Here is a 23,366-nt window from a genome sequence, read left to right as displayed (position 1 = left end):
CACTTTTCACACAGTGCCAGGTTGTTCTGGAAAGATAAATCATTAAACTATTTTTACTCAGATTGTGTAGTCTGATATAATCTTTAGTTTTAAGAGTAGAAACATTGAAATGGGACAAAAATGGGAAGAACAGCAGAAATCTACCACAGAGGTGAATATTTACATTTCCATTATTTAAGATGCTCCATCACTAATCAGTTTGTAAATTTTCTTCAAACACCTCCATTGATTTATAAAATCTACCACCCATTATTTAAGAATGAAAGACACAGAAAGTGTTTTATAGCAATTTTTATTACTTATCTTCATATCAAAGTAAAAAAGGAAAATATTTCACAGTGAATGAAAGAAAATTCCTCTGGACAGATGGAGAGTCTGTAGCAGAAACACTACGGTTCACATCTTCATCCTGACACACTGAGAGGAGCTTTTACCCCCAAAAAGAGAAATTCACCTGGAAGGTAAAATCTAATCAATAAAGAAAAAAACAAGAATTACTGGGATAAAAACCCTGAAGCCATTCAAACCCACCAGCAGACGCACAACAGCAGATCCATAAATTACACTTTATTCATCGGGTTCTGAAAATGAAAAGTGCAAAAATATGTTTCAAAAATATTCCAGGGATAAAACAAAAACAAAACAAAACACATAAACCAGAAAGTTCAGCTCTTTCAGCAGGACAGAATAAAAACCCTGAAATATAAACAATAAAGGGATTTCTGATGATAGGGAAGAAATGTTTAACGTTTGGTAAAAATAACAGGAATTGATCAATATTTTTATACCATCTGAGATCTTTAACCGAGTTTTAATAATTATTTAAGCTTCATTTAGATAAATAAACCATCATTTATGAAATCTAAAATGTGATTTCTGCTGCCTTCCTTCAGCAAATGAATGTTTTCAAGCTGTTTCTCTGTTTGAACTGGACAAAAAAATTATGCAATTTTTATTAAGGAAGAAGTTTTTTATTTTAACCCCCCAAAAAAGAAACGGATCCTCTGGAGATTTAATGTCTAATTTCTAATAGAACTAAAAGATCATGAGGGATCAACATAAAATGTAAATTGTTACTTTCCATCTGTGAACCAGATTTTAAGGAATAATTTATGCAAAGCATCCAGGAATAATTATTTTCTAACATTTGGTGTGAAAGCATTCAGCTGCAAACATCCGTCAGCAGGTGGCAGTGTTGGCTACTTTAATGCTCTGCGCATCGGGGGCAGAAGGGAGAAGTACCACAAGTACCACGGTGTATTAGAGAGATTGATGATAGAAACAAAGTCTGCATTTCCCAGAAAAGAATTGAGAAATTTTTAGATTAAACCTAGAAATTTTCTTGAATAAAATATGGAAATGTCTGAGCCTGAAAGGTTAAAAAATTCCAAGAAAACAAAAATTATATTAATCTGAGATTAATCCCAGACATTTTCAAGTTTATTTCTAGAATATTTCTGTCAAAAATTTGCTTGAAAGTCAGAAATGTTTAGATGAATCTCAGAAATTTTCTAGAAAACAAAAAACATCCCACATCCAGGATTTTTGACTTTTGAAACTCCAAAAGTTCATTTTCAAGTTTTTTTCTAGAAATTATAGATTCATCTCAAGATTCCAGATTTTTTTCTGGAAAATTTTCAACTTTTCAAACTCAGAAATGTCTCTGTTTTTCAGAGAAAATGTCTGAGATTGATCTGAAATTTTCTGATTTTGTTGGCAAAATTTTACTCCTTTTTCAATCTGCTGAGGCCCTGATAGACCATCGCAGGCAAGACATAAAGAGAAGCTGAAACAAATTGAGAATATTCCTTCCTGTTAGTAAATATAATTTTATTAAACAATAAGATGCTTCCACAGACTGTGTTACATAGTTAAACCTGATTTTTTTTATGTGATTTTACGTATTTTTAAAGGAAGAACCAATAGAGGGAGAACAAAGTCTGAAATCTACAGCAATTTAAAAATGTAAATGAAATATTTGATGAAAAAAGTTGAAATTTGATTGTTTTGGTGTTTTAATGTGAGTTTTCTGGAAGCTGTTTATGTGGTAAAATCTGCTTTTATGGAAAAGGAAAAAATGAGACTAACGCATTTCTGCTGCTGTGTCAAACATCTGACCAATCACCTCGCAGTTTGTCGCCTCCAGCAGCACAAACAGGAAACCAGGAAGATTAATATCAGAAATCCGTTTTATACAAACCCAAACCCTCTGCTGTCTGCGGAGGAAAATTAGAGTTGATGTAGAAAATGTAAACAGACGAGCTGCTCTGTGAACTGAGCTCCTTCCAGGAGGAAAACTCAACATGTCCGACGTTCAGCTCACATCCTCATCCTCCTCTTCATCACCATCAGATGAAGAGTTCCTATCTGCAGAAACTGAAAATCCTCTTCTCCACCAAAGTGTCATCTGGTCTGCAGTGAAAACCAATCAGAGAGCGCCCCCTGCTGGCAGAAAACAGAAACTGCACCCTGATCATCATCTAGTTCCAGTTCTCTGGGGTCAGCAGAGGTCATCCCATTTTCAGGAGAGCCGTTGGAAAATCAACGTGTTCCTGTTTTCAGTCCGAGTCCGACAGGACGATGATCTCATCTGGGTCGCACTGAGTCGCCACGTTAACCTGAAAACAGACGCAGCCAGAGAAAAAGATTTATAATAAACAGATTAAAAAGCTTACAAGATGAAAACGTTTTTAAATAGAAAACCTGGAATTACTTCCACTTCCTGTTGAACATGAACAGCTGCCTTTCCTCTGCTGAAAATATAGTTTACTTTCTAGATGAAAGAAAAACCAGATTTGGTCCTTCGTTCTTTCTCTGATTTCATTTCAAATCTCACTGTTACTGTTGGAGCTGTGAGGTGTTCACTGACCTAGAAAAAAGTGGGTTTTTCCAGCTCCTAACCATTTGGTCCCAGACTGCAGGTTTACAAACTGATTATTCCATATTTCTCTAATTGTGTCTCTTTCTGGTCACTTTAAATTGTAAAAACTGAAACACTAAGACATGAATCTGTAAAATCAAAGCTACAATCCTCATTTCTAGGAATTTTAAATTAAAGCAGGAATCTATAAACCTTCTAGTAAAATACAGTCATCGGCTGCTTTCTATTGAAAATATTTGCTGTCTTCTCTCTTATAACATGAGAGACAAAAACAATTAAGAACGGGAGCAAATTTATGTAAATTGGGTCAAATAAAGAATTAGAGCAGAAATGGAGATAAAATAATTTGATAAATATGATTTGACTGAATGTTTTAATCTGAGAAACTCCAGCATGTGTCAGTGAAATGTGGCAGAAAACGATGCAGCTCTGTCTGATCCCCGTCTAGAGACTGTTAGCCGTTATCTGGGGGTAAATAACGGGGTAATTTGGCATTTATTGCCTCCTTCAATGACTCTGCAGAATCAGCAGCTGTTTATCAGCAGCAACACAAACAGTCTGGGTCGATAAGATGATTCTGGGAGGTTCTGGACTCAGAGATGATAGTTTCTCTTATCAGCAGAACCAAACATGCAGGCTGGTTCTGCAGACTGAGCCTGGGACAGTTTTCACATCTAGTTTCTCTGGTGGTTCTGGTTCTTTTCACACAGAGAAAACTCCAAGTGAACCAGAACCGATCTGGACCGTTTACTGGTCCAGAAGAACCAGATGTAAATATAAACACAGATGCTGTGATCTAAGCTAATAAAACACAGAGAATTTAATCCTGTTACTATTTCAGGCACTGAGAGGATTTTAAAAATATGTCTTAAAGGATCATGGAGCTTTAAGAAAAAGACGTCCAGCCTTTGCTTACTCTACTGCATCCCATAATGCAACCCGGCTACAGGAAGGCGTTTGACTCAAGCTGGAAGGAAACACCTGAGTCGGATGGAGGTCCGATCACTAAACAAAACGCTCTAGAGTTTAACTGGTACCAGAAGGAGACGACCTCCTCCAAACGGTCCAGACTAGAGCTGGACGATTCGGCTGATAAACGTATCACCATGTAAACATTTTATATCAGTCGATATCAATAATTACTGATCAGTTTTAGTTTTAAATACTGTGAAACTGGCCGCGTGACTTTTCCTGTTTAGTCCAGTTTCCAGGCCTTGTTCCTCTGATTTCAGCTCAAATCAAAACCACTAATAATGATTAATACAATTATTTTGACAGATTTTCTTAATATACTTTATTAAAAGTAATAAATCAAACTGATCTCCCGACTCAGTGAGTTACTGTGTAAAATAATCATGATTTCTGCATTAACCAGGTTGTATCTGAGTCTTTGTTCCTTTATTTTCCTGTGTTTTCGTTTTATCAGCTGTTTCTGCACCTTGTTCTTCTTGGGCGGCGGCGTCGACTGAACGCTGACGGTCGGGTTCTTGGTGGGAGTGTCGAGTGCAGACGATTCCTCCTTCTGTGGAGAACCGCAGCAAATGACGCCCATGTCCAGAGGGATGTCTGCATCGCTGAGGAGGATGAAGAACAAAACGTAGAGAATCAGAAGTGAATCAAAATAAAACAAAGTGTTGCTCAAATTATGGAACATTTTCCTGACAGTTTATTCTGAATGTTTCCTAAGATTTAAATACTTCTGGTCCATCTTCATCCTACCTGTCATAACTCATCTTCTGCTTTGTGCTTCTGGAGTTTGATGACATCATTTCCTCCCTCTTCCTCTTCTGGCTCCTCGTGGTTCTTGGGCTGGGAACTGGATACGTGCCGTTGGTCGTCTGCGTGTCGCTTTGTTCCACTGTGACGGTTTTTTGTTCCGGCGAAGGGTTCCCATTGGCTACTGCTGCTGCAGGGGATGATGGGAGAGCTGTGGGGTCATCTGTTACAGGAACGCCTGACGCCTGATTGGACGAGTCCTCAGACTGCTGCAGAGCCGCTGGGCTCCCATTGGTTGACGGCTGCTGTTCGTCGGTCTGCATGGACTCTGATTGGCTGGGGCTGTCTCTAGGCGACCGGATGTCGGACATCGGGGAGATCTGAGTTTCATCGGACGCCGAATCGTCTTCATCCTTTGTGCTTCCGGTCTCGTCCAAAGTTTGATCCTCCTTGTTGTCGGCGTCGTCGACGGCTTCGTCTGCCTCGTTATCGTTGTCTTCCTCATTATCGTCATCATCCTCTACAGAGAGAAGTGTTTTAAAGTGATTAAAGGGAACCTCACTGAATCATTCTGAGATAAAAGCGCATTTCGAACTCCTTTCAGAATGAACTGTTCTTAATCCAGTGGCTGCAAACAGATACACATCTAGTTCAGAGTTCTGCTGATATGCTGCAAGTAAAAAAGATTTACTGAACAAGATATTCATCTTCTACATGGATCTATGATCTCATGTTTTAGAAATCCACTAAAATAGCAAAAATCCTCCTTTCTACGTGTTACAATAAAAAATGTGGAAGTGTAACAGCAATGCTGCCGTTTAATGGGTAGCTTAGAGAAAAACTGAAAAACTGAAAAAGAAAACAGACAGAACCTCACTGTGAAAATATGAATCAGTTTTGTTCCTAAAGTTGACAGAATTAATAACCGATCCAGAGCCTTCATGCAGATTCCTGCAGGATGAGAACAACCTGTGGACTGGATGGTTACAGAGGTTTAAATGATCAAATCAATGTTTCATGATGCCAAAGTTTGATTCAGTGCAAAATGATTCATCTTAAGTCAAAATGATGCTTTGAAAAGAATGAATTAAAAAGTGAAATTTCCCATGACATCATGCATGTTTATGCATTTACTGATACTGAACATGTCTTATTGTCTCTTCATGCAGGAAAACATGCATCAGGTCATTTCTCTGATCTAAAACTCAGAATAAAGTCTGGACTCTGACCTGCTCCGTGCTGCTGAGTGCTGGCCTCGATCTCGTCCTCTATGTCCGGGTCTGACGATTCATCCTCATCCTCCTCTTCATCCTCCTCATCCTGAGCCACGCCGTTTACCTGCTTGGTCTTTGATTTCTCTCCTACTTTTTCATTCTGGAAATAGAGCAGATTCAGTTATCTGCTGGATTTAAATTTGTTTTTGAACTTGTTCATATTTTTCTATCTTTATGTGACATCATCTAATCTATTATCAGAAAAAACAAACACTTCTCTTCATTTTAGAGTTATTACAGCAGCTTTGCCATACATTCAAACTTCATGACGCTTGTGCCGATTAAAAAGTTAAAAACTAATTTGGAAATGTTCATGTTTCCTCCTTCACCTCCTTGTCCATCCTGAGCTTCTCCTTATCCTCCGTATCCTGTTGCACGGCGTATTTATCGATGACTTCCTCCAGACGGGATAAAGCAACGATCCTGTTGGAGCGCAGCTTCTTCAACAGAGTCGAGTCCGTCAGAGCCGGGTCGGTCGCTACGGAGGGAAAAAGAGGAAAGAAAGAGGATGAAAGGAAAAGGACTTAAAAAAAAGAAGCAAAACAGCAACAATAATACAAATGTTTTTCAAATGCTTTCATTTGAGGAAGCTGCATTCAGCTGCATGATGCTGGTAGCTGGATGAGCCGCAGCTGCATCCAGTGGTCATTTTTCGTTTTGCACATAAAGACACTGGACTTCATATATTGTGCAATCAGTTCAAGAGCATCATGAACTTAAAAAGTGTCAGCATGACCTTTACTGCTGTCACTCTGTTCCCTTGTTGCAACACAAGGGAACAGAGTCATTTTGGTTGAGGAAGTCAGATAAAGATTCAAATTATCCTGCAGAAAAGGCATTTGACCAAAATATATATAAATTTATAAGTAGAAAATCATCTGAAGATATAAGAAAAATTAAATCTTTGATGGATTAATTAGCTTTGAATCAAAACAGAGAAAAACTTTTCCTTTTATTGGGATTTTATTATTTGCCGGTGGAAATGATTTTCCAATGATTTAGACATCCAGTGAACTCCTGCTGTAAGGGTTAATAATTACATCAGATCCTTTTATCATGGACATAAATATTCCAAGTGATTCCTCACACAAATAGTTTGCTCTGACATCGCAGTAATAACACAACCCTAATTCTTAAACAGCTAATGCTGCTAATAAAGACATTTCTGGCCATAACTGTGACTCATTTCTTCATGGAAATCGTGATTTAAACTCAGTTTCTCTCCGTTGTGCTGATATGAAAAACGAAACACCAACGCTGCTGCTTCTTCTTCTTCTTCTGCTCTACCAGACATCAGGACTAACTCCGGGTCTCACCAGGCTTGTAGGTGTCTGTGAGGCGCGAGCCGAAGTTGTAGACCAGGTCCAGGTGGCGCCGCTCCTGCACGCGTTTCCCCGTCTCCGTGAACGCCTCGCGGGCGACCTCTTCCCGCTGCTCCGCGGTCAAACAAAGGCCGTGGCGCTTGTTTGCTCGCACCACCTGATGCAGGATGTCTGAGTAATTTGGAGGGCTGTTGTGGGTCCCTGGGCTGTTGATGAAGCGCTCAATCTGTGCAGCACAAACCGGACCGTTACTAATGGAACTGGGATTATAATCCAGGTTATCAGTCAGTAGGATTTCTTCTGGATGAAATGATTTCAATCAGCTCACCCGCTTGTTGATTTCTGGGTAGCGGGTTCCGGCGTATCTGATCCTCTGTTCAATCACTCGGCCTGTTAGCGAGCTGCAGCCTTTCAGTTCACACAGCTTTTCATAAATCTTCATCATCTGCAGAAGAAGAAAAGATGTAGTAACATGATTTAAAACAAACCAAACCCACTGTTCTGACCCAGATGTGACCAACATCCCACTTGTCATGGCAGCCTGACCGGCCCAGTTATAAACTTTTCAAGCCCCACAGAAAAATCCACTTCTGATTGTTTTTATGTCACTGATGTGAGACAAACTTCTGCACCAGAAGAATCCAGACAATCTGGACAGAAACAATGATTACAAACTTATGACAGAAGTTTGTTTTACCATCAGACACTCTTGGTTCTGACTGCACATTCAACAGTTTCCCTGTAGAAGTTACAGTCAATGCTCCACAAAAAGCTGCTGCTTTAGTTGGGCTTCATGTTTATTAGATTCCTTCGTCTTGTTATGATCTTGTGACAATACTGTTGTACTGTTCTCCATACACTATTGCTTCCATAAACAATGTCCTGGTGTGATGTAAACATTTTCTTCTGCTCATGCGGGTCGCTTTGAAACCGTTCACACAGAAGTCAAATTGTGGTCGGATTTAATTAGCAGTATGAACGACCATACAAAAAATCTGACTTAAGTGAAACATTGGAACTGAGCATCAGGACCTGCTGTGACTGCAGCCTGAATCTGTGAGTGAATCTGTTAAATGTCTGCAGACCTTCCGTTTGAGTTTGTGCTCCTGGATGTAGGTGGAGTCCTCCGCCTCCATGTCATCTAAGCTGAGCTCCGCCTGCTGCAGCCGGTAGATCTCATCGTTGTAGAGCTTCAGCAGGTTCTCCAGGTACGCAATCTGAAATTCAGACACACACAAAAACAATTTGTTTCTTTTTCGTTCTTTTTATTCACTTTTCTGAAATAAAAAGTTACTTCATGCAGCCGTGTTTAGGAGCAGATCTGACCTGTTTCCTTAGCGCCCTCCTGGCTTTCCTGTCAGCTTCTGGCTTTTCCTCTCTGGTTTCTCCCGGCTCTCCAGAGGTGGAAGGCTGCTCCTCTTCCTCTGACTGAACCCCATCTTCCTCCTCCCCCGTCCTGCCTTTCCTCTTATCTTTGTTTTTGAGCGATGCAGAGGTAGACAGATGACTTCCTGACTCAGAAGCAGAGGGCTCCGCCTTGCTGAGGGTCTGCCTCTTCTTCACAGAGTGCTGCTTCAGCACGGTGCACAGTTCGTTAATGTAGACGAATATCTTGGCGACGTTGCCCTGAGCTTGAGTCAGACACTGACCCAGAGCGTTCCTGAACTCCACGGAGCAGAGGTAGTCCGGACAGGCCTTGCTGTGTTTGGTTTGGAGGAAGGTCAGGACCTCTGGGCAGTCGTTGGTGTGAGGAGTGCAGTGCTGCACAAACTGGAGCAAACAGGAAGGAAAGAACAGGAGAACTTCAAACTGTTTTTTAAAATTCAATAAATTCAAACTCAATTTCACTTTGGTCCTCTTCAAGATCATGAATTTCCTTAAAGGGACGATGGTGGGATAAAATATTAATAAAACTATTAAAATACTTAAAACATCTTAGCATTGTCTGTATTCAGTGAATGCCTCTTAAACTGAATAATATTTAACATCTTTTTACATTAATGTAATCTGGCTCTGTACAAGTAAAAACTGATTTGATCTGACTGATAATACCTAAGAACCCAACTGTTGTCTTAAATTTCTAGAAATAACAGCCACATAAATAGCTGCGGTGGGCCGGATTCGGCCAATAAACCTTGAATTTGACTCATGTGGCCAAAATCATTTCAAACAGCAAAAGAAAACAAAGATTTTCACCAAATTCATGAAAAAATAAAATAAAATAACTAGACAACAATGTAATAAAAATATTTGGAATAACACACAGTGCATCATCTGAACAGTTTAAAAGTCCTAATTTAAATCTGCCAATCAGAGACAGAGTTACTAATTATTCACCCCTGCAGAGGCGTTTGAAGCAGAAACTGATTTTTTATCATAAAACAAAACAACCTGATCTTAGAGGTTAAAGGTTATTCATGTGGGGATTTTATAATCAAGTCATTTAATTTACAGAACTATTTAAAAACAGAATATGTGACCCAAGTGTTTCCAATGAATACACGATGATGATTCATTAATGACTAAAACATATGATTGAAAAACAAAAAGCAAACACTAAAATCACTAAAATCAAGACTAAATGATGTAAAATGGAGCACAGCTGTTTAAAAAGTTTGGGTTTTTAAAGTAGATTTCCTCTTGTGTTTAAGGACTCTGCTAACATCCTGATCAGAACAAAGCTTTTCCTGACAGCAGCATTTTAATAAATTAGAATGACAAATAGATGGAAATTATACAAACGGTTACCTATGAAATAGAGCTGCACAATATTGGCCAAGTTCATAAATAACATAACACAGAACTACCCAGACTACAATAACTGTTTCTAGATACATTTTTGTTCTCCAGTAATATTATTGGTGATTCTTTTTGTTTAATGCAGCAGAAATCGTCATCAAGACGTTCTGGTGAAGTCATTAAAGAAACTACAAGTCATGCGTTTCTTTTCTAAAACATCAGATGTAGCAGGAAGCAGCTTTTTTTAGTCATTCATAATTAGTTTGTTTGGAATTAACTTAAAGCTGAATTCTGTTAATCACAAATAAATTGTCGCTGCAACATCTTTGCATACTGGATGTTGTCCTAATATCCTACAGGCCAAATATGGAAAAGACTGTTTAGTTCACAGGAAGTCCAACCAGACAGATGAGAGGAGATGAAGTCAGTTTTTGTTTGCATTCACAGTAAAAAGCATCTCTAACTAACATGCACACATCCTTGGAGAAACAGCTTTAAAAACAATGAAACTTTTTACACACATATTTGTATATTAACATGTTACACAGCAATGTTTTATTAAAGAGTCGGTTAGAAAAACAAACAGCTTGAAGTTTTTTCCTCTAAACTGCTGACCCACCAGAACCTCTTACTAAAAACTTGACCACATAATATAAACACCTTCCTCTAATGAATTCTGTTATTATTTTTTTAATATTTACAAGCATTGTTCAGTGGCAGCTGTTCTACTTTCGTCATGCACCTGTACAGTAACAATAAAAGCTTTTAATTAAACCTCCATGGAGAATAAAAACTAAAGTATTTTAACTTTTTCTCACCTCGTCGAACAGCTTCTGGTTCTCGACCTGCAGAGCTTTTGCAATCTTCTTCGCTGAGCTGAAAGGTGACTGTGTGATGTGGGTCTGTACCAGATGCTGATTTTTAGGTGGTGACACATTTCTGGCCCGATGCTCAGATGATGAAGGTTGAGGTCGCTGCTCTACATCATTATCATCATCTTCATCATCAAGGACTATGATCTTATCGGCCATCGAGGCGGGAGCCACCGCCATGGAAGTACTGAATGGTTCTGGATCCAGAAAATGAAAGAAGGGAGAAAATTATCAACACAACAGTAAAATGCAAAATGCCAAGCAAGCATCATATTATTGAATTCAATAATAACAGGCTGACAATAACATTCTGAGATGGTTGGCATACATCTCTGAACCTCCTTATTTAGGAAACAACACTAATGATGGTACAGTTTGTCCATCCTAGAGTGTAATTATTGTGATTACTAACTAAATAGACTGTCAATAGTGTTCATATTGTCAATTATTAAGAACTCACATTAGTAAATAACTAAATGAGAGGAGAAAAACAAAATCTTAAAGTTTTTTAGTTTAAAGGCAGATTATTCTCTGCTGTTTTTTGTACAGTAGCTTTTAACTAACTTACATAACTGTTATAGGTCATTTAAATAACATCTAAACTGACCATAAATGATGCAGAAGATTCATGATAGATCATTTGTTAAGCATCATAAGGCAACATCTAAGAGTTTTATGAAACAAATCTAAAGTTAGTGCCATATTTTTTTAGTTTTCAGTGCAGATTGAGAGGCATAATCCCCAGCATTTAAGCTCTTAAAACAAAAATAAAATGTGATTTTGTTACTGAATTTCTTAAAACACCAGACACAATAAGTCTGTATACTTTGTAATTCCTTATTTCCGACTGGATTCAAACTACCAACTCTATGAAGGAACCTGCAGCCTGGTTGGTGCATCTCCTAAAATATTTATTCTTTCAAAAGAGCAGCAAAATTAATTTAAACAAAAATATACACATCATCTTAGCTCAAATAAGTACAGGAAGTTAAAGAGTAAACATAGTAGATTGGCGTAAAACAACTTGTGTGAATCTCTATGCAGTTAATTACTCAGTTTCAACAGTGTGCAAACTCAATATGCTGCAGAACATTTTTGCTTGTTTTTATAGAGTCAAGAGTGAATGTGGTTATGGAGATTTAAAAAGGTTTATAAGCTGTTTACTCTGGGAGCCATAGCTAATTAAACATTTCTGTCAGAACGACAGTGAGGTCAATAATAATAAGAACCCCAGAGACAGTTACATTAAACAGATAGATACAGTTGAAGAATAAGAAACAGAAACTTTACTAAAAAGTGAAACTGGTGGAAGACTTAAAGACAACCATTACCTAGACAAAATGTACCGCTGATAAAGCTCGTTTAGGACACATTATAATGTACTCACCTGTTATTTGGGAGCTGTTTGAGATGACAATAAACGCAGAAACCGCTTCCCAGCATAGAATAAAAAGCTCCCAGTTAGCTCATATTAGCATTAGCAGCTAGTTAGCATTTTAACATACTCTGGCAGAGAGGCGGTACTAAACTACAAAAACCGTGTTGATATTTGTGTATTGTAGAGTTAACTAATAAAATAAATACACAATATAATATTTAAATCCCATCAGAATTGCTACATGTACACACACTGCTTGTAAACTTGGCTATGTTGTCAAGTCGAGACCCGCTAAACTACGGCAAACATCCAAGGCTCTGATTGGTGGATACATCAAACACAATGAGTAAAACGGCCCGTTATTGGACGGATGAATAGGGGCTGTTATTCTGAGAGTTTTATTTGGGGTACCATTTCGCTGTAAACGTGCTTTACTGACACCTGCTGGAGAATGCCGGGAACAGCAAGCAGCTGGTAAATGTAAATATACTATATTTCGGCTAAGTAAAGTTTTAATTCAAACCAAAAATATCCAATTTAGCGTTGCATCTAAGTGTGAAGTTTTAAAAAAAACTTCACACGTTATTCTTGACCAGAGGATATCAGATAGAATAGCAGATTGGTTTGCTTTTTTGTTTTTGATGTTTCATATCATCTTAAAGGATTTTTCTGTTCTGATTGGAAGTCAAATGAGTCACTTCTAGTCACTTTGAGATAGAAGTTTTAGATTTTTATTTCATCTGAACATTGGTGTCTTAAATGTTTCCCATTTTACCATACTTGTTCTATGAAGAATGATGGACTTGTAATATACCTCTATACCTCCTTATTAACAGAATGACAAGTTTTTTATTTTATTTTTGTCCTTGTTTAAAACATGATTGTCATTGTGTCTTAAATGAAATGTTGCAAATTCATGACAGCAACATTATCATACACTTTTCTGCATTTAATCTTTAAAGGCTCAACCAGGAAAGACTGGAAATTAGACAAGTGGTTGTTTCAAAAAACTTTTATTTCAGAGAAAATGCAGAATTCAAAAACAGCGAACGTTTCCCTGAATTAAATTGATGAACTCTGCTTGTACAGTATTCTTCATATTTCTTCAATCAGATCAGCTGGTCGGAGCGTCAGCAAGGACCAATAAATTCAACATCATGTTGTAAACTGAAGCTAACCTTCAGTGGGTGGCCTTAAATTCACTAAATAAAGCTTGAAAGCATCAACCTAAATTATATTTTCCTTTGTGGCCAATTTCCAGTGTTTGTAACAAACTCAAAAAACAAAGAAGCAATTTTGCCAAATATATACATTTCAGTACAAATGTGAATGATGAATTTCCTCATTTTCCCCCAAACAGGAAATTCATACCACAAAACATTAGAAATATACAAGCATTAAATTCTGCACAGATGAAACACCAGGCTGCAGGTTGTGAAAAATGAAGGAGAATCTGCATGAAGACGTGGAGCTGCTGCTAAAATCCAACTAAGGTATGAAAAGTTTCACCAGTCCAACAAATTTCCAATCAGTCGACTTCAGTCATCTTTACTTTTCTTTCTGTAAGGAGAAGAAAAAACATGGTCACACCATGTATCATAAAAAGCTGCTCAGGCATATGGACAAATATACATTTTATAAAAACATGTTCTAAATTTTATTACCTTTTCTTCTCCATCAGCTTTATTTGACCCTAAAAGCAGAAAAACATTAAAATCACCAAAACATTCTGAAACTTTGAATTAAGAACAAATAAAAAGTAAATCTGCTTTTTATTTTATTCAAATAGGAGAAAACTGTTTTCCTACCAGATCCAGTAAAACTCCATGACACAAACTTGATGAGTCCGTAGAGAACCAGCGCCACGCCGACCATCGCCATGGAGTCCTCGATGGAGGGGCTGCTGAACCCTGAGAAGAAGAAAAACACATTTATTTAAATCCAAACTGATTTTCTTATCTGCAAGATGGCAGAGCTCTGCTGTGCCAGGAAGAGGGGCTCCTCATGCTTTTGTATTGATGTTACGTTTATGTATTTATTGTTATTATTTTTTTTAAGTATTGTTCTAATTGTTGTACTGCAGCCCTGCCCCTGCTTCCTGCTTCCTGGTCTTCTGCTACGGGAGACGAATAAATTATCTTATCATGTTAATTACATTTTTAAACAGTTTAATTTACTCAGAGAATTGTCTAAATGTTAGTGGATGTTAGTAGTTAGCAGAAATATTTTCTAAAATGTTCCCTGTTCTCAAAAACAAACAACAGACCTCACACATATTATGAAGCCAAACAGAAAAACTGTGTGTAAACCACGAGATCATTAGCTTGTAGAATCGCCTTTAGCAACATTAACTCTGAATAGTTTGTCAGTTTCTAAAGAGATTTTCAGCCTTTTTTCTTTAAAATATGTTTTTAGTTCATGATATGTACAGCCATAATTTTGAACGACTCTCTTAAGGCCCCAACACAACATTTCAATAAAACTGAGATCTGGGCTTTGACTAGACACATTGGTTCTTTTCATTTTTAGTTGTTTTTTTTGCAGATTTGCTCCTGTTTTTTTGGATTTTTGTCCATCTGATGGCTCAGTTTGACCCAATCTTCAGCTTCACCAGACCTGTTGCTGAACGAGCTCTGATCATAACCCCCGATATGAGATATTAGTGCTGATATTCTCTGTTCTTTTGTTAAAAATCTCCATGTTGGTCTCATCTGTCTAAAGGACACTGATGTAGAAATGTTTTGGTTCAGTCAGATGCAGCTCTGCTAACCTAAGTTGTGCAGCCAAATTGTTTTTACAGAGGAACTTTCTCCTCCAATCCTTCCAAACCCTCCATAATTGCTCAGCTTTTTTCTAATTGTTTTGTAATGACCATTAAAGCTGAACATTGTAACTGTAGCTGATTGAGTGTTGCAACTATGGTTGAATTCATATGAATATCTACTTCATTTAGGAATATGTTTTTATAAACCTTCCCTGATTGATGAACAGCAACAGTTGCTTCTCTGATGCTTCAACAGAGGTAATAACGCTGCAGAGCATTGATTGTTATTCTAGTCTCAAACTGAAGTGTTAACAAAGAGCAGAAGAACCATTTTTATCTGATTTAATTACTCATTACACTCACAATCTTACCAAATAGGTTTGGTCGAGTTTCTAGTGGAAATATTTTAGCACAATTGAAATAAAACAAACTAACATACATGGGAAAAAATATTGTTATAAGTGAAATAATCTGCTAATGAAGCTCCTACATTTTATCAATTTTAAGGGATTATTGTTATAAAACAAGCTCCTATTTCTGGCTGAAACGTTCCTTGTAAGTCAGTTTTTTCCAGTGTGCTGAGATATTTGTACTAGAAGTTGGACAAAAATACTTGGTAAGATGTTTTATTTTAATGTTGGTGTTTCTCCAGGTTCTTACCGATAACGTTGAGGGTCACACTGGCCCGTCGAGTTCCTCCTGCATGAACCGCCACACAGGTGACCTCTCCGCCTCGGCCCAGGTCCAGTTTGGACGTGTCCAGGTCCAGTCGGCTGCTCTGGCTGAAGGTGCCGTCCCAGGCCTGCCGGTGTCCCGACATCCTGCCTGATCCCAGAGATCTGGACTTCCCATCGGCTCCTTTAAACTCCCAGCTCAGCTCCAGAGGGAGAGGAGCGAAACCCGAAGCTTCACACTGGAGGTTCAGGGTTTGACCCGGAACAGCGAGGGGCAGCGGGGACGGATGGATGGAGAGAGACGGAGGCTCTGGGTGGAGAGGAGGGGAAAGAGGGGATTATTTAAATGTTTTAAGATTATTTCCACTAGTGCTATCAATCAGTTACGAAATGTAATCACATTATACTCTAGCGCTGATTAATCATAACTAATCTCTATGCTTAACTTTTAAAGCTTAAATGTAAAAATGCAAGATTTCAAAAATGTAACAAAATCTTACATTGTCTGTCAAAAAACATGGAAATTTCAGATTCTGAAAAGTAAAAGATTTTCAAGAAAAACATCTGAAAATTTTAGATTAATCTCAGAAATTTTCTTTAAAAAAGGCCCTAAGACACTGTGGCATGTTTGTGACTCTGCATTGTTGAGCAAAGTACAGGACCGTGTAACACGCTGTTTTTAACTAGGTGACCCTCAAATGGCTTTTCAAAATAGGTAATATGATTAATCTGCATTATGTAACATTAACTCATTAAACTTTTTAGACTAATTACATGCATTAACAGTCCTAATCTCTACTCACTGTCCAGGTGTTTCCCTCACCTACGATCTCCAGCTCCATCGCCACCTGAGCCAGCAGGTAGGGCAGGTAAATGGTGCAGATGTAGGTCCCAGAGTGTCGGACCTTGGCCTCCTCCAGAACCAGGGAGGCGTTTCCTCTCTCATGCAGAGCCTCAAAGTCCAGAAACGCCCCGGTCTCATGAGTATCAGCCAGGCGGTCCAACTTCCCGTCGTAAGCCAGAACCAGCCGGCCGTCCCCTCTGGTCTGGTACCGCCACTCCACTGCAAAGCCCGACGCGGACAGAGGAGTGGACGGGTCGACCCAGAAGCTGCAGTCCAGAGTGACCGGTTCCCCCAGTCTGGACTTGGCTGACATGGTTCTGCTGGTGATGCTCAGGATGACTGAGGAAACAAGAAGCTCAGATGAATCAGACAGCAGGGGGCACTGCCACAGGGTGAGGGGGTCAGAAGGAGGGAGGGAGGAGACAGCCACTCAGCTTGTATCACATTGTTACTAAATGTCAGTAGATGACAGGAATGCTCATTTTGTTTTGTTACAACAGCCAATAATAATTATTTTTGTTGATTGTTTCAATTTTTTTTTACATTGGACATTACAAGTTAATTAGCAATTACATGTAAATACATGAGGTCATAGCCAAGTGGCTAATTTAATCTCTAGTCCCACTGGCAGGTTGATGAATGTGATGTTTAATAATGATAATAAAACGTAGCTTCAGATCACTGCACAAAAAACTTCATAAAGGAGAAAAAGGGCTCATCAAACAGTTGTTTGCTAATTTTAGTCTATAGTGGTTCAATAATTTTCACTTTAAGTTAATAAATAAGCTGAATAGAGTTAGCATAACTGGGTTAAAAATAGAATTGAATACAGTTAAGCTACGCTAAGCTAAACAGGCTAACTGTGTGACTAAAAAAATAGTTTACAGATGCTAAACAGATCCATGTGTTTTGTTTGGTTGAATAAATAGTTTTGTTTTTGAAGTTTTTACCCACTGTTGATTATAACCTAAGACTGCAGTGCATTTAGATGACTTCACCATTTTACTGTTAGGCCCCTTCTACAGTTTGTTCCCCCCTAACAATAAAGACACGTCCCTGCTGATGAGGAAACTCGTTACCGTCGTGTTCTTTAGTTCCTGTTGGAGCTCTGGAGATGGTGGAGACGCCGATCTGCTGGTTCAGGCCCTGGAAGGAGGATGAGAACCAGTCGGCCTGCAGGTAGACGGGGCTGAGGGCCGACTCTGTCAGGGAGGCGACCCAGTTGAGGCTGGACGGCTGCGGCAGGAACGGGTTGATCTCACACTGCGGCTTCTGGATGGAGCCTCTGGGGGGGTTGAGAGAGGCGTGGCAGAGGTTGGCAGAGGGGTCTGAGGAGAAAAGACTCAGGGTTAACAAAAAGGAGCAGGAAATCTGCTCAGAACATTCTGGTTTCATCTCAGTGAGAAGATATTCTTTTTAGTTTTTGAAAAACTAAATAAATAAATCAAAAATATAAGGATCCTTTTTGATAAGTGTAACTTATAGTACAGGATAATGGCAAAGTGGGACAAAACTGATGGTGTGGAATGAAATTTGTAATCAGAACCTCAGAAACGTTTTTCTTTGCAAAACAAATCCATGATATAATCATTTGGATTTAGATCTGGGCTTTGACTAGGCTATTCTAAAACATTAATATGCTTTAATCTAAACCATTTATTGTCACTCTGGTTTCCTGCTAGAAAGGAAACCTAAAACCATCATTTCAAGTCTTTTCCAGTAATTAGCAGGTTTTCTTCTTGGATTTAGCAGAACACACTTCTGATTTTTGCAGAAATATGGAGAATAAATATTAAATTTATGTTGCAGACAGTGATGCTCAGGTTGGTGTGTTGCCATTTAATGACTCTCAGGAATAATTATAATCATGGAGAATAACAGCACATCTCTCAGAAATAAAGTCACCTTTCTCTAAGGTTAATGCAATTTCGCAATTTCAGAACATTTGTTATTTATGCACAAAACATAATCAGGAAGATGATGAAACCAAACAGATATTTGTTCCCAATAACTTTGGATTCATGTTGAACTGACCTGTTATAACATAAACTCTGTTGGGGTCGATGTCAGACGGATCACGCTGACTTCCTGTGACATCACTCTGTTTGTCGGTCCTGATGTGAAGCAGAGATTTCTCCTGCGTTGTGGCTCCTGTCAGTCCTCCTCCTCTGCCTGGTTTCTCCTGAACGAACCAGCACTCCATCACTGGGCAGGTGCAGCTGCAGCCTTCAGATAACAGATTCAACAACATTAGTCTCTATCAGTTAAGACACAGCAAATATTAATATGATCTGCAAAAAAGGGTGTTAATTTTGTTGAAAAATTAATCTGATGTTGGCTTAAGATGGCTGTGCGTTAGATCAGCTCACAGTTCTGATGAAGTTCTGATAGGTAGACTAGATAAATATTGACAAGTCAAGATGCTAAAGAAGACTAAATAAAATTAAGACAAAAAATGTATCAATAAAGTATTAGTTTCAGGGTGTGTGCAAACTTAATCAACCAGATTGTTGCAGCTTTAAAAATACATATATCTATTAAAGCAATGTCTTTAAAGTGCAAATTTTTGTTTACATCTTATTAGTTGGTTGATAAATAAATTAATACAAAAACTGTTTTTGTAAAAATCTTTGGTAGAGTAAAAATGTATTTTAAATTTAGGAGGAAACATTGTCTAACTTAGCTAATTGAAAAACTAGTCAATACAGTGGGGAGAACAAGTATTTGATACACTGTTGATTTTTCAGGTTTTCCCACTTGCAAAGCTTGTAGAAGACTGTAATTTTTATCATAGGTACTCTTCAACTGTGAGTGATGGAATCTAAAACAAAAATCCAGAAAAATACAATGTATGATTTTTAAATAATTAATTTCCATTTTATTGTGTGAAATAAGTATTTGATACACCAGAAAAATGAAACTCAATATTTGGTACAGAAACCTTTGCTTGCAATTACAGAGATCAGACGTTTCCTGTAGTTCTTGACCAGGTTTGCACACACTGCAGCAGGGATTTTGGCCCACTCCTCCAAACAGATCTCCTCCAGAGCCTTCAGGTTTCGGGGCTGTCGCTGGGCCACGCGGACTTTAAGCTCCCTCCAAAGATTTTCTATTGGATTCAGGTCTGGAGACTGGCTAGGCCACTCCAGGACCTTAAGATGTTTCCTACGGAGCCACTCTTTAGTTGCCCTGGCTGTGTGTTTTGGGTCGTTATCATGCTGGAAGACCCAGCCACGACCCATCTTCAGTGCTCTTACTGAGGGAAGGAGGTTGTTGGCCAAAATCTCACGATACATGGCCCCATCCATCCTTCCCACAATATGGTGCAGTCGTCCTGTCCCCTTTGCAGAAAAGCATCCCCAAAGAATGATGTTTCCACCGCCATGCTTCACGGTTGGGATGGTGTTCTTGGGGTTGTACTCATCATTCTTCTTCCTCCAAACATGACGAGTGGAGTTTAAACCAAAAAGTTCTATTTTTGTCTCATCAGACCACATGACCTTCTCCCATTCCTCCTCTGGATCATTCAGATGGTCATTTGCAAACATCAGATGGGCTTTGACATGCGTTGGTTTGAGGAAGGGCACCTTGCGTGCACTGCAGGATTTTAATCCTTGACGGCGTAGAGTGTTACTGATTGTTTTCTTTGAGACTGTGGTCCCAGCTCTACTCAGGTCATTGACCAGGTCCTGCCGTGTAGTTCTGGGCTCATTCCTCACCTTCCTCAAGATCAATGATGCTCCACGAGGTGAGATCTTGCATGGCGCCCCAGACCGAGGGAGATTTTCCGTTATTTTGTATTTCTTCCATTTTCTAATAATTGCACCAACTGTTGTTGCCTTCTCACCAAGCTGCTTGCCTATTGTCCTGTAGCCCATCCCAGCCTTGTGCAGGTCTACAATTTTATCCCTGACGTCCTTACACAGCTCTCTGGTCTTGGGCATTGTGGAGATGCTGGAGTCTGATTGATTGAGTGTGTGGACAGGTGTCTTTTATACAGGTAAAAAGTTCAAACAGGTGAAGTTAATACAGGTAATGAGTGGAGAACAGGAGGGCTTCTTAAAGAAGAACTAACATGTCTGTGAGAGCCAAAATTCTTACTGGTTGATAGATGATCAAATACTTATTTCACACAATAAAATGGAAATTAATTATTTAAAAATCATACATTGTATTTTTCTGGATTTTTGTTTTAGATTCCATCACTCACAGTTGAAGAGTACCTATGATAAAAATTACAGTCTTCTACAAGCTTTGCAAGTGGGAAAACCTGAAAAATCAACAGTGTATCAAATACTTGTTCTCCCCACTGTAGATGAACTGTAGATTAATAACTGTTAGAGGCAGTCCCTGGGGGGGAAACTGTAATGAAAGATATGGTCAGCTTTGAATTTATCCCCAGCAATAAAAGCTGACCTTCAAAAAGAAAAGTAATTCTCTCCAGGCCAAAATTGATTTCTTTTTGTTTTCACATTTTCCAACTAAGTTATTCTGAGTTTTTGTTCAAAATAAAATTTATTCATAAAATAATTTCTAATGACTTTTGCAAGGGATAATTCCTAATCCCTTACAGATACGTTTACAGATAAGGGATTTTTTTGGCAGTAATGGATGATGAAGGTTGCACTCCAGACTCTATTTATAAATACTTAGTTTTACAAATTAGTTACATTGAGAGTAAAAAGAAAACTCCAGAGTCATTCATTTGAGGTTTATTCAAATTTTGGGAGCGTTGAACTAAATTCGGCAAACATATATGGATCTCATATTAAACATTAAGGCGTTGGTCATTTTATTTAATTTCCCCGTTTGGGTCGCTTTGCACTCCAAACTACCTGAGCTGTTCTGCATTACTTATAATAAAGTAAAGTCAGCCGAAGCTTCGATTTGAATTAAAATGTGCTTCTTTATTATGTCCAGCTAGTGCATCCACAGATATATTTTCATGTTTCCTGAAATATATTAGGACAGTAAATCAGCAGAAATTACATTGTTTAGCTTACCTTGGATAAAGCCGATGAAGGCAATAATAGACAGTTTATAAATTGTAGAAAAGTCCGTCATGATTGACCCCTCTTTCTTTGCTCTCTGGTTTCCTTCTTTACAACCAACACAGGGAGTAAAGTAAATGGCTGGTTTTCCCCCTGAAAACCCAGCGCTAGCATTTTACTTTCACTTTGCTGACAACGTCAGCTAGCTTGGGACAAATAAACACTGCATAATATGAAATTATTAAAAAATACTTAAAAATAAATTTAAATACGATTCATAAAAACTAAACGGAAACTAAATCAAGAAAACAACAACAACAACAACAAAAAACAGACATAACCCCCCCATTTTTAAGTTGACCCTTGCAACAGTTTCACAAGGACATAAAGCAGTTCTGAAAAAGTCACCACTAGAGGGCGACTTTTCCCCACAAATAAGTTTGCGTCAAATTCCGCTTGGGTCGCGTTCCGTACCCTCGACTGCTCTTTTGGTAATCGAGAGGCTAAAAGTTGATATTATTCCAATTTATTTTTATCTAAGTGTATATAGCTAATATTTACGAGGCTTTACACTTTATTTAGAAATGAGATATTAAAATTATATTAAGGGGAGGGAACAAGGCATCTGGATTGGAATCCGGCCTGAGCGAACTGTGGTGAAATAAGGACAAGCGAAACAGAAACACCAGGAGATTCTTTAATATTTCTGAGAACCAGCATGAAAAGTACTTCGTTTAGCTTTTAAATACAGTCATTTCTACATGTTTATCTTCTTGCTGATGAAATTTTTATTTTCATATTCTCTTGTATCTTACAGGCTTGCCGCAAACTAATTTTCAAGAGTCCTGTAAAATGTAATGGTAAACATTTAATCCATACAATGAATATAAAAATGAGAAGGAATTGTTTATGCAGAATAATTTAGATTGCAAAAATTTTAAGCAGGTCGATGTTTTAACTATCAGTTTTCTTAGCTGGAGTTTTTCTGCTTTGTTTCTGTCATTGCTGGGGAAATGTGGCTTAACAAGGCAGACAACAAACTTCTCTGTCCTGGCAAAGGTTAGTCAGATAGTTACCAAGGTGACGAATACTTCCTCCAACATTTGCATGAATAGTTTTGCCTTTATAGAAAAACAAAACCTAACAGAGATCTGAAGCCTAGAGGTTGTGCCCAGGCAACCCAGATGGTGGCGCTATAACACAACCAGTAACCGTGATCAGTTGATGTACCGAGTATGTTTTTATAATCGCAGGTTTTGCTAGTCATGTCAGGTCACAGTTGTTCTGCTGCATACCAGAGAAGCTGCACCAATATTTACAAAGAAAATTTTTTTTTTTTTTTTTTTTTTTTTTTTTAGTTTTTTAGTTCATTAGAATTAAACCAGCTTCATTGTGGCTCACTGATCTGTTTTTATTTTTTTAAAAATATAAAGCCTTAAAGTTATTTACAAGAGTGTTTATCTTTAGATGTCCTGTGAACTATATATATTTTTTCATTACACTGCACATGCTGTTTGTCATTTACAAGTACGGAAATGTCACAAGTCAGAGTTGTTGTCTGTACGCCATTTTAAAACAGATTGTAGTGAGGAACAAAATGGCACCATGGCTGCAGCATGCAGTAGAAGCAATAGTGATAGTTTGTTGAGTCATTTTAAGAGATCAAAGACGTAATAAAAAGAAAAGGCGTGGATAAAAGACGACGGGAGCAGCCACTCTATTTGCTGCACTATGATTTGGAGGTGACGATTTTCATAGCTAACATTTTTAACTGAATAAACATAACATATACTATATGTTATGTTTATATAACATATAGTATATGTTCTAAACATAACAGCCCCCCCCCACCCCTCCCCAGGCCGCAGTAAAATTTCCAAGTCTTGACCAGTCCGCGGTAATAAAAAGGTT

At 38.3% G+C, this 23,366-nt stretch overlaps 2 protein-coding genes across 3 annotated transcripts; both read right to left on the bottom strand.

The window, feature by feature from the left end:
* Nucleotides 1-276: 276 nt before the first annotated feature.
* On the bottom strand, nt 277-12,504 carry daxx (death-domain associated protein). Its single transcript, XM_014977759.2, has 11 exons — nt 12,192-12,504; nt 10,751-11,001; nt 8,520-8,963; nt 8,279-8,410; nt 7,522-7,638; nt 7,188-7,419; nt 6,201-6,349; nt 5,827-5,971; nt 4,601-5,117; nt 4,320-4,455; nt 277-2,618 (listed from the first exon to the last, which is right to left on the bottom strand). The coding sequence occupies exons 2-11, from the start codon at nt 10,982-10,984 to the stop codon at nt 2,559-2,561; spliced, it is 2,166 nt and encodes a 721-aa protein (XP_014833245.2). The 5' UTR covers nt 10,985-11,001; nt 12,192-12,504; the 3' UTR covers nt 277-2,558.
* A 675-nt stretch (nt 12,505-13,179) lies between these two features.
* LOC106911032 (tapasin-like) lies at nt 13,180-21,625 on the bottom strand. 2 transcript variants are annotated; one of them, XM_014977761.2, is made up of 8 exons: nt 21,468-21,625; nt 18,499-18,690; nt 17,544-17,792; nt 16,444-16,803; nt 15,607-15,930; nt 13,991-14,092; nt 13,847-13,875; nt 13,180-13,742 (listed from the first exon to the last, which is right to left on the bottom strand). In XM_014977761.2, exons 1-8 carry the CDS (start codon nt 21,526-21,528, stop codon nt 13,731-13,733), a joined length of 1,329 nt encoding a protein of 442 aa, XP_014833247.2. In that variant the 5' UTR covers nt 21,529-21,625; the 3' UTR covers nt 13,180-13,730. The 2 variants fall into 2 exon arrangements, with proteins under 2 accessions (XP_014833247.2, XP_087866600.1); XM_088010474.1 differs by having other exon boundaries at nt 13,847-13,876; nt 13,998-14,092.
* Nucleotides 21,626-23,366: the final 1,741 nt, after the last annotated feature.

The sequence above is a fragment of the Poecilia mexicana genome, unplaced genomic scaffold, assembly GCF_051168715.1.
Source record: "Poecilia mexicana isolate PSO_F unplaced genomic scaffold, ASM5116871v1 scaffold_11, whole genome shotgun sequence".
NCBI classification, from domain to species: domain Eukaryota; kingdom Metazoa; phylum Chordata; class Actinopteri; order Cyprinodontiformes; family Poeciliidae; genus Poecilia; species Poecilia mexicana.
The sequence above is the reverse complement of the archived record's forward strand: the minus strand, read 5'-3'. Positions and strand labels throughout refer to the sequence as shown.

Bases quoted from the DNA above. Each gene is read 5' to 3' on its own strand.
- daxx (XM_014977759.2), bottom strand. From the start codon at position 10,984: ATGGCGGTGGCTCCCGCCTCGATGGCCGATAAGATCATAGTCCTTGAT. The intron at 6,350-7,187 runs GTGAGACCCGGA...TTCCCTCCGTAG, and splicing joins CACAGACACCTACAAGCCTG to CGACCGACCCGGCTCTGACG. The intron at 5,118-5,826 runs GTCAGAGTCCAG...TTCTCTCTGTAG, and splicing joins CACTCAGCAGCACGGAGCAG to AGGATGATGACGATAATGAG.
- LOC106911032 (XM_014977761.2), bottom strand. From the start codon at position 21,528: ATGACGGACTTTTCTACAATTTATAAACTGTCTATTATTGCCTTCATC. The intron at 18,691-21,467 runs GTAAGCTAAACA...TGTTATCTGAAG, and splicing joins CTTCATCGGCTTTATCCAAG to GCTGCAGCTGCACCTGCCCA. The intron at 17,793-18,498 runs GTCAGTTCAACA...TTTTCTCCTCAG, and splicing joins CAGAGTTTATGTTATAACAG to ACCCCTCTGCCAACCTCTGC.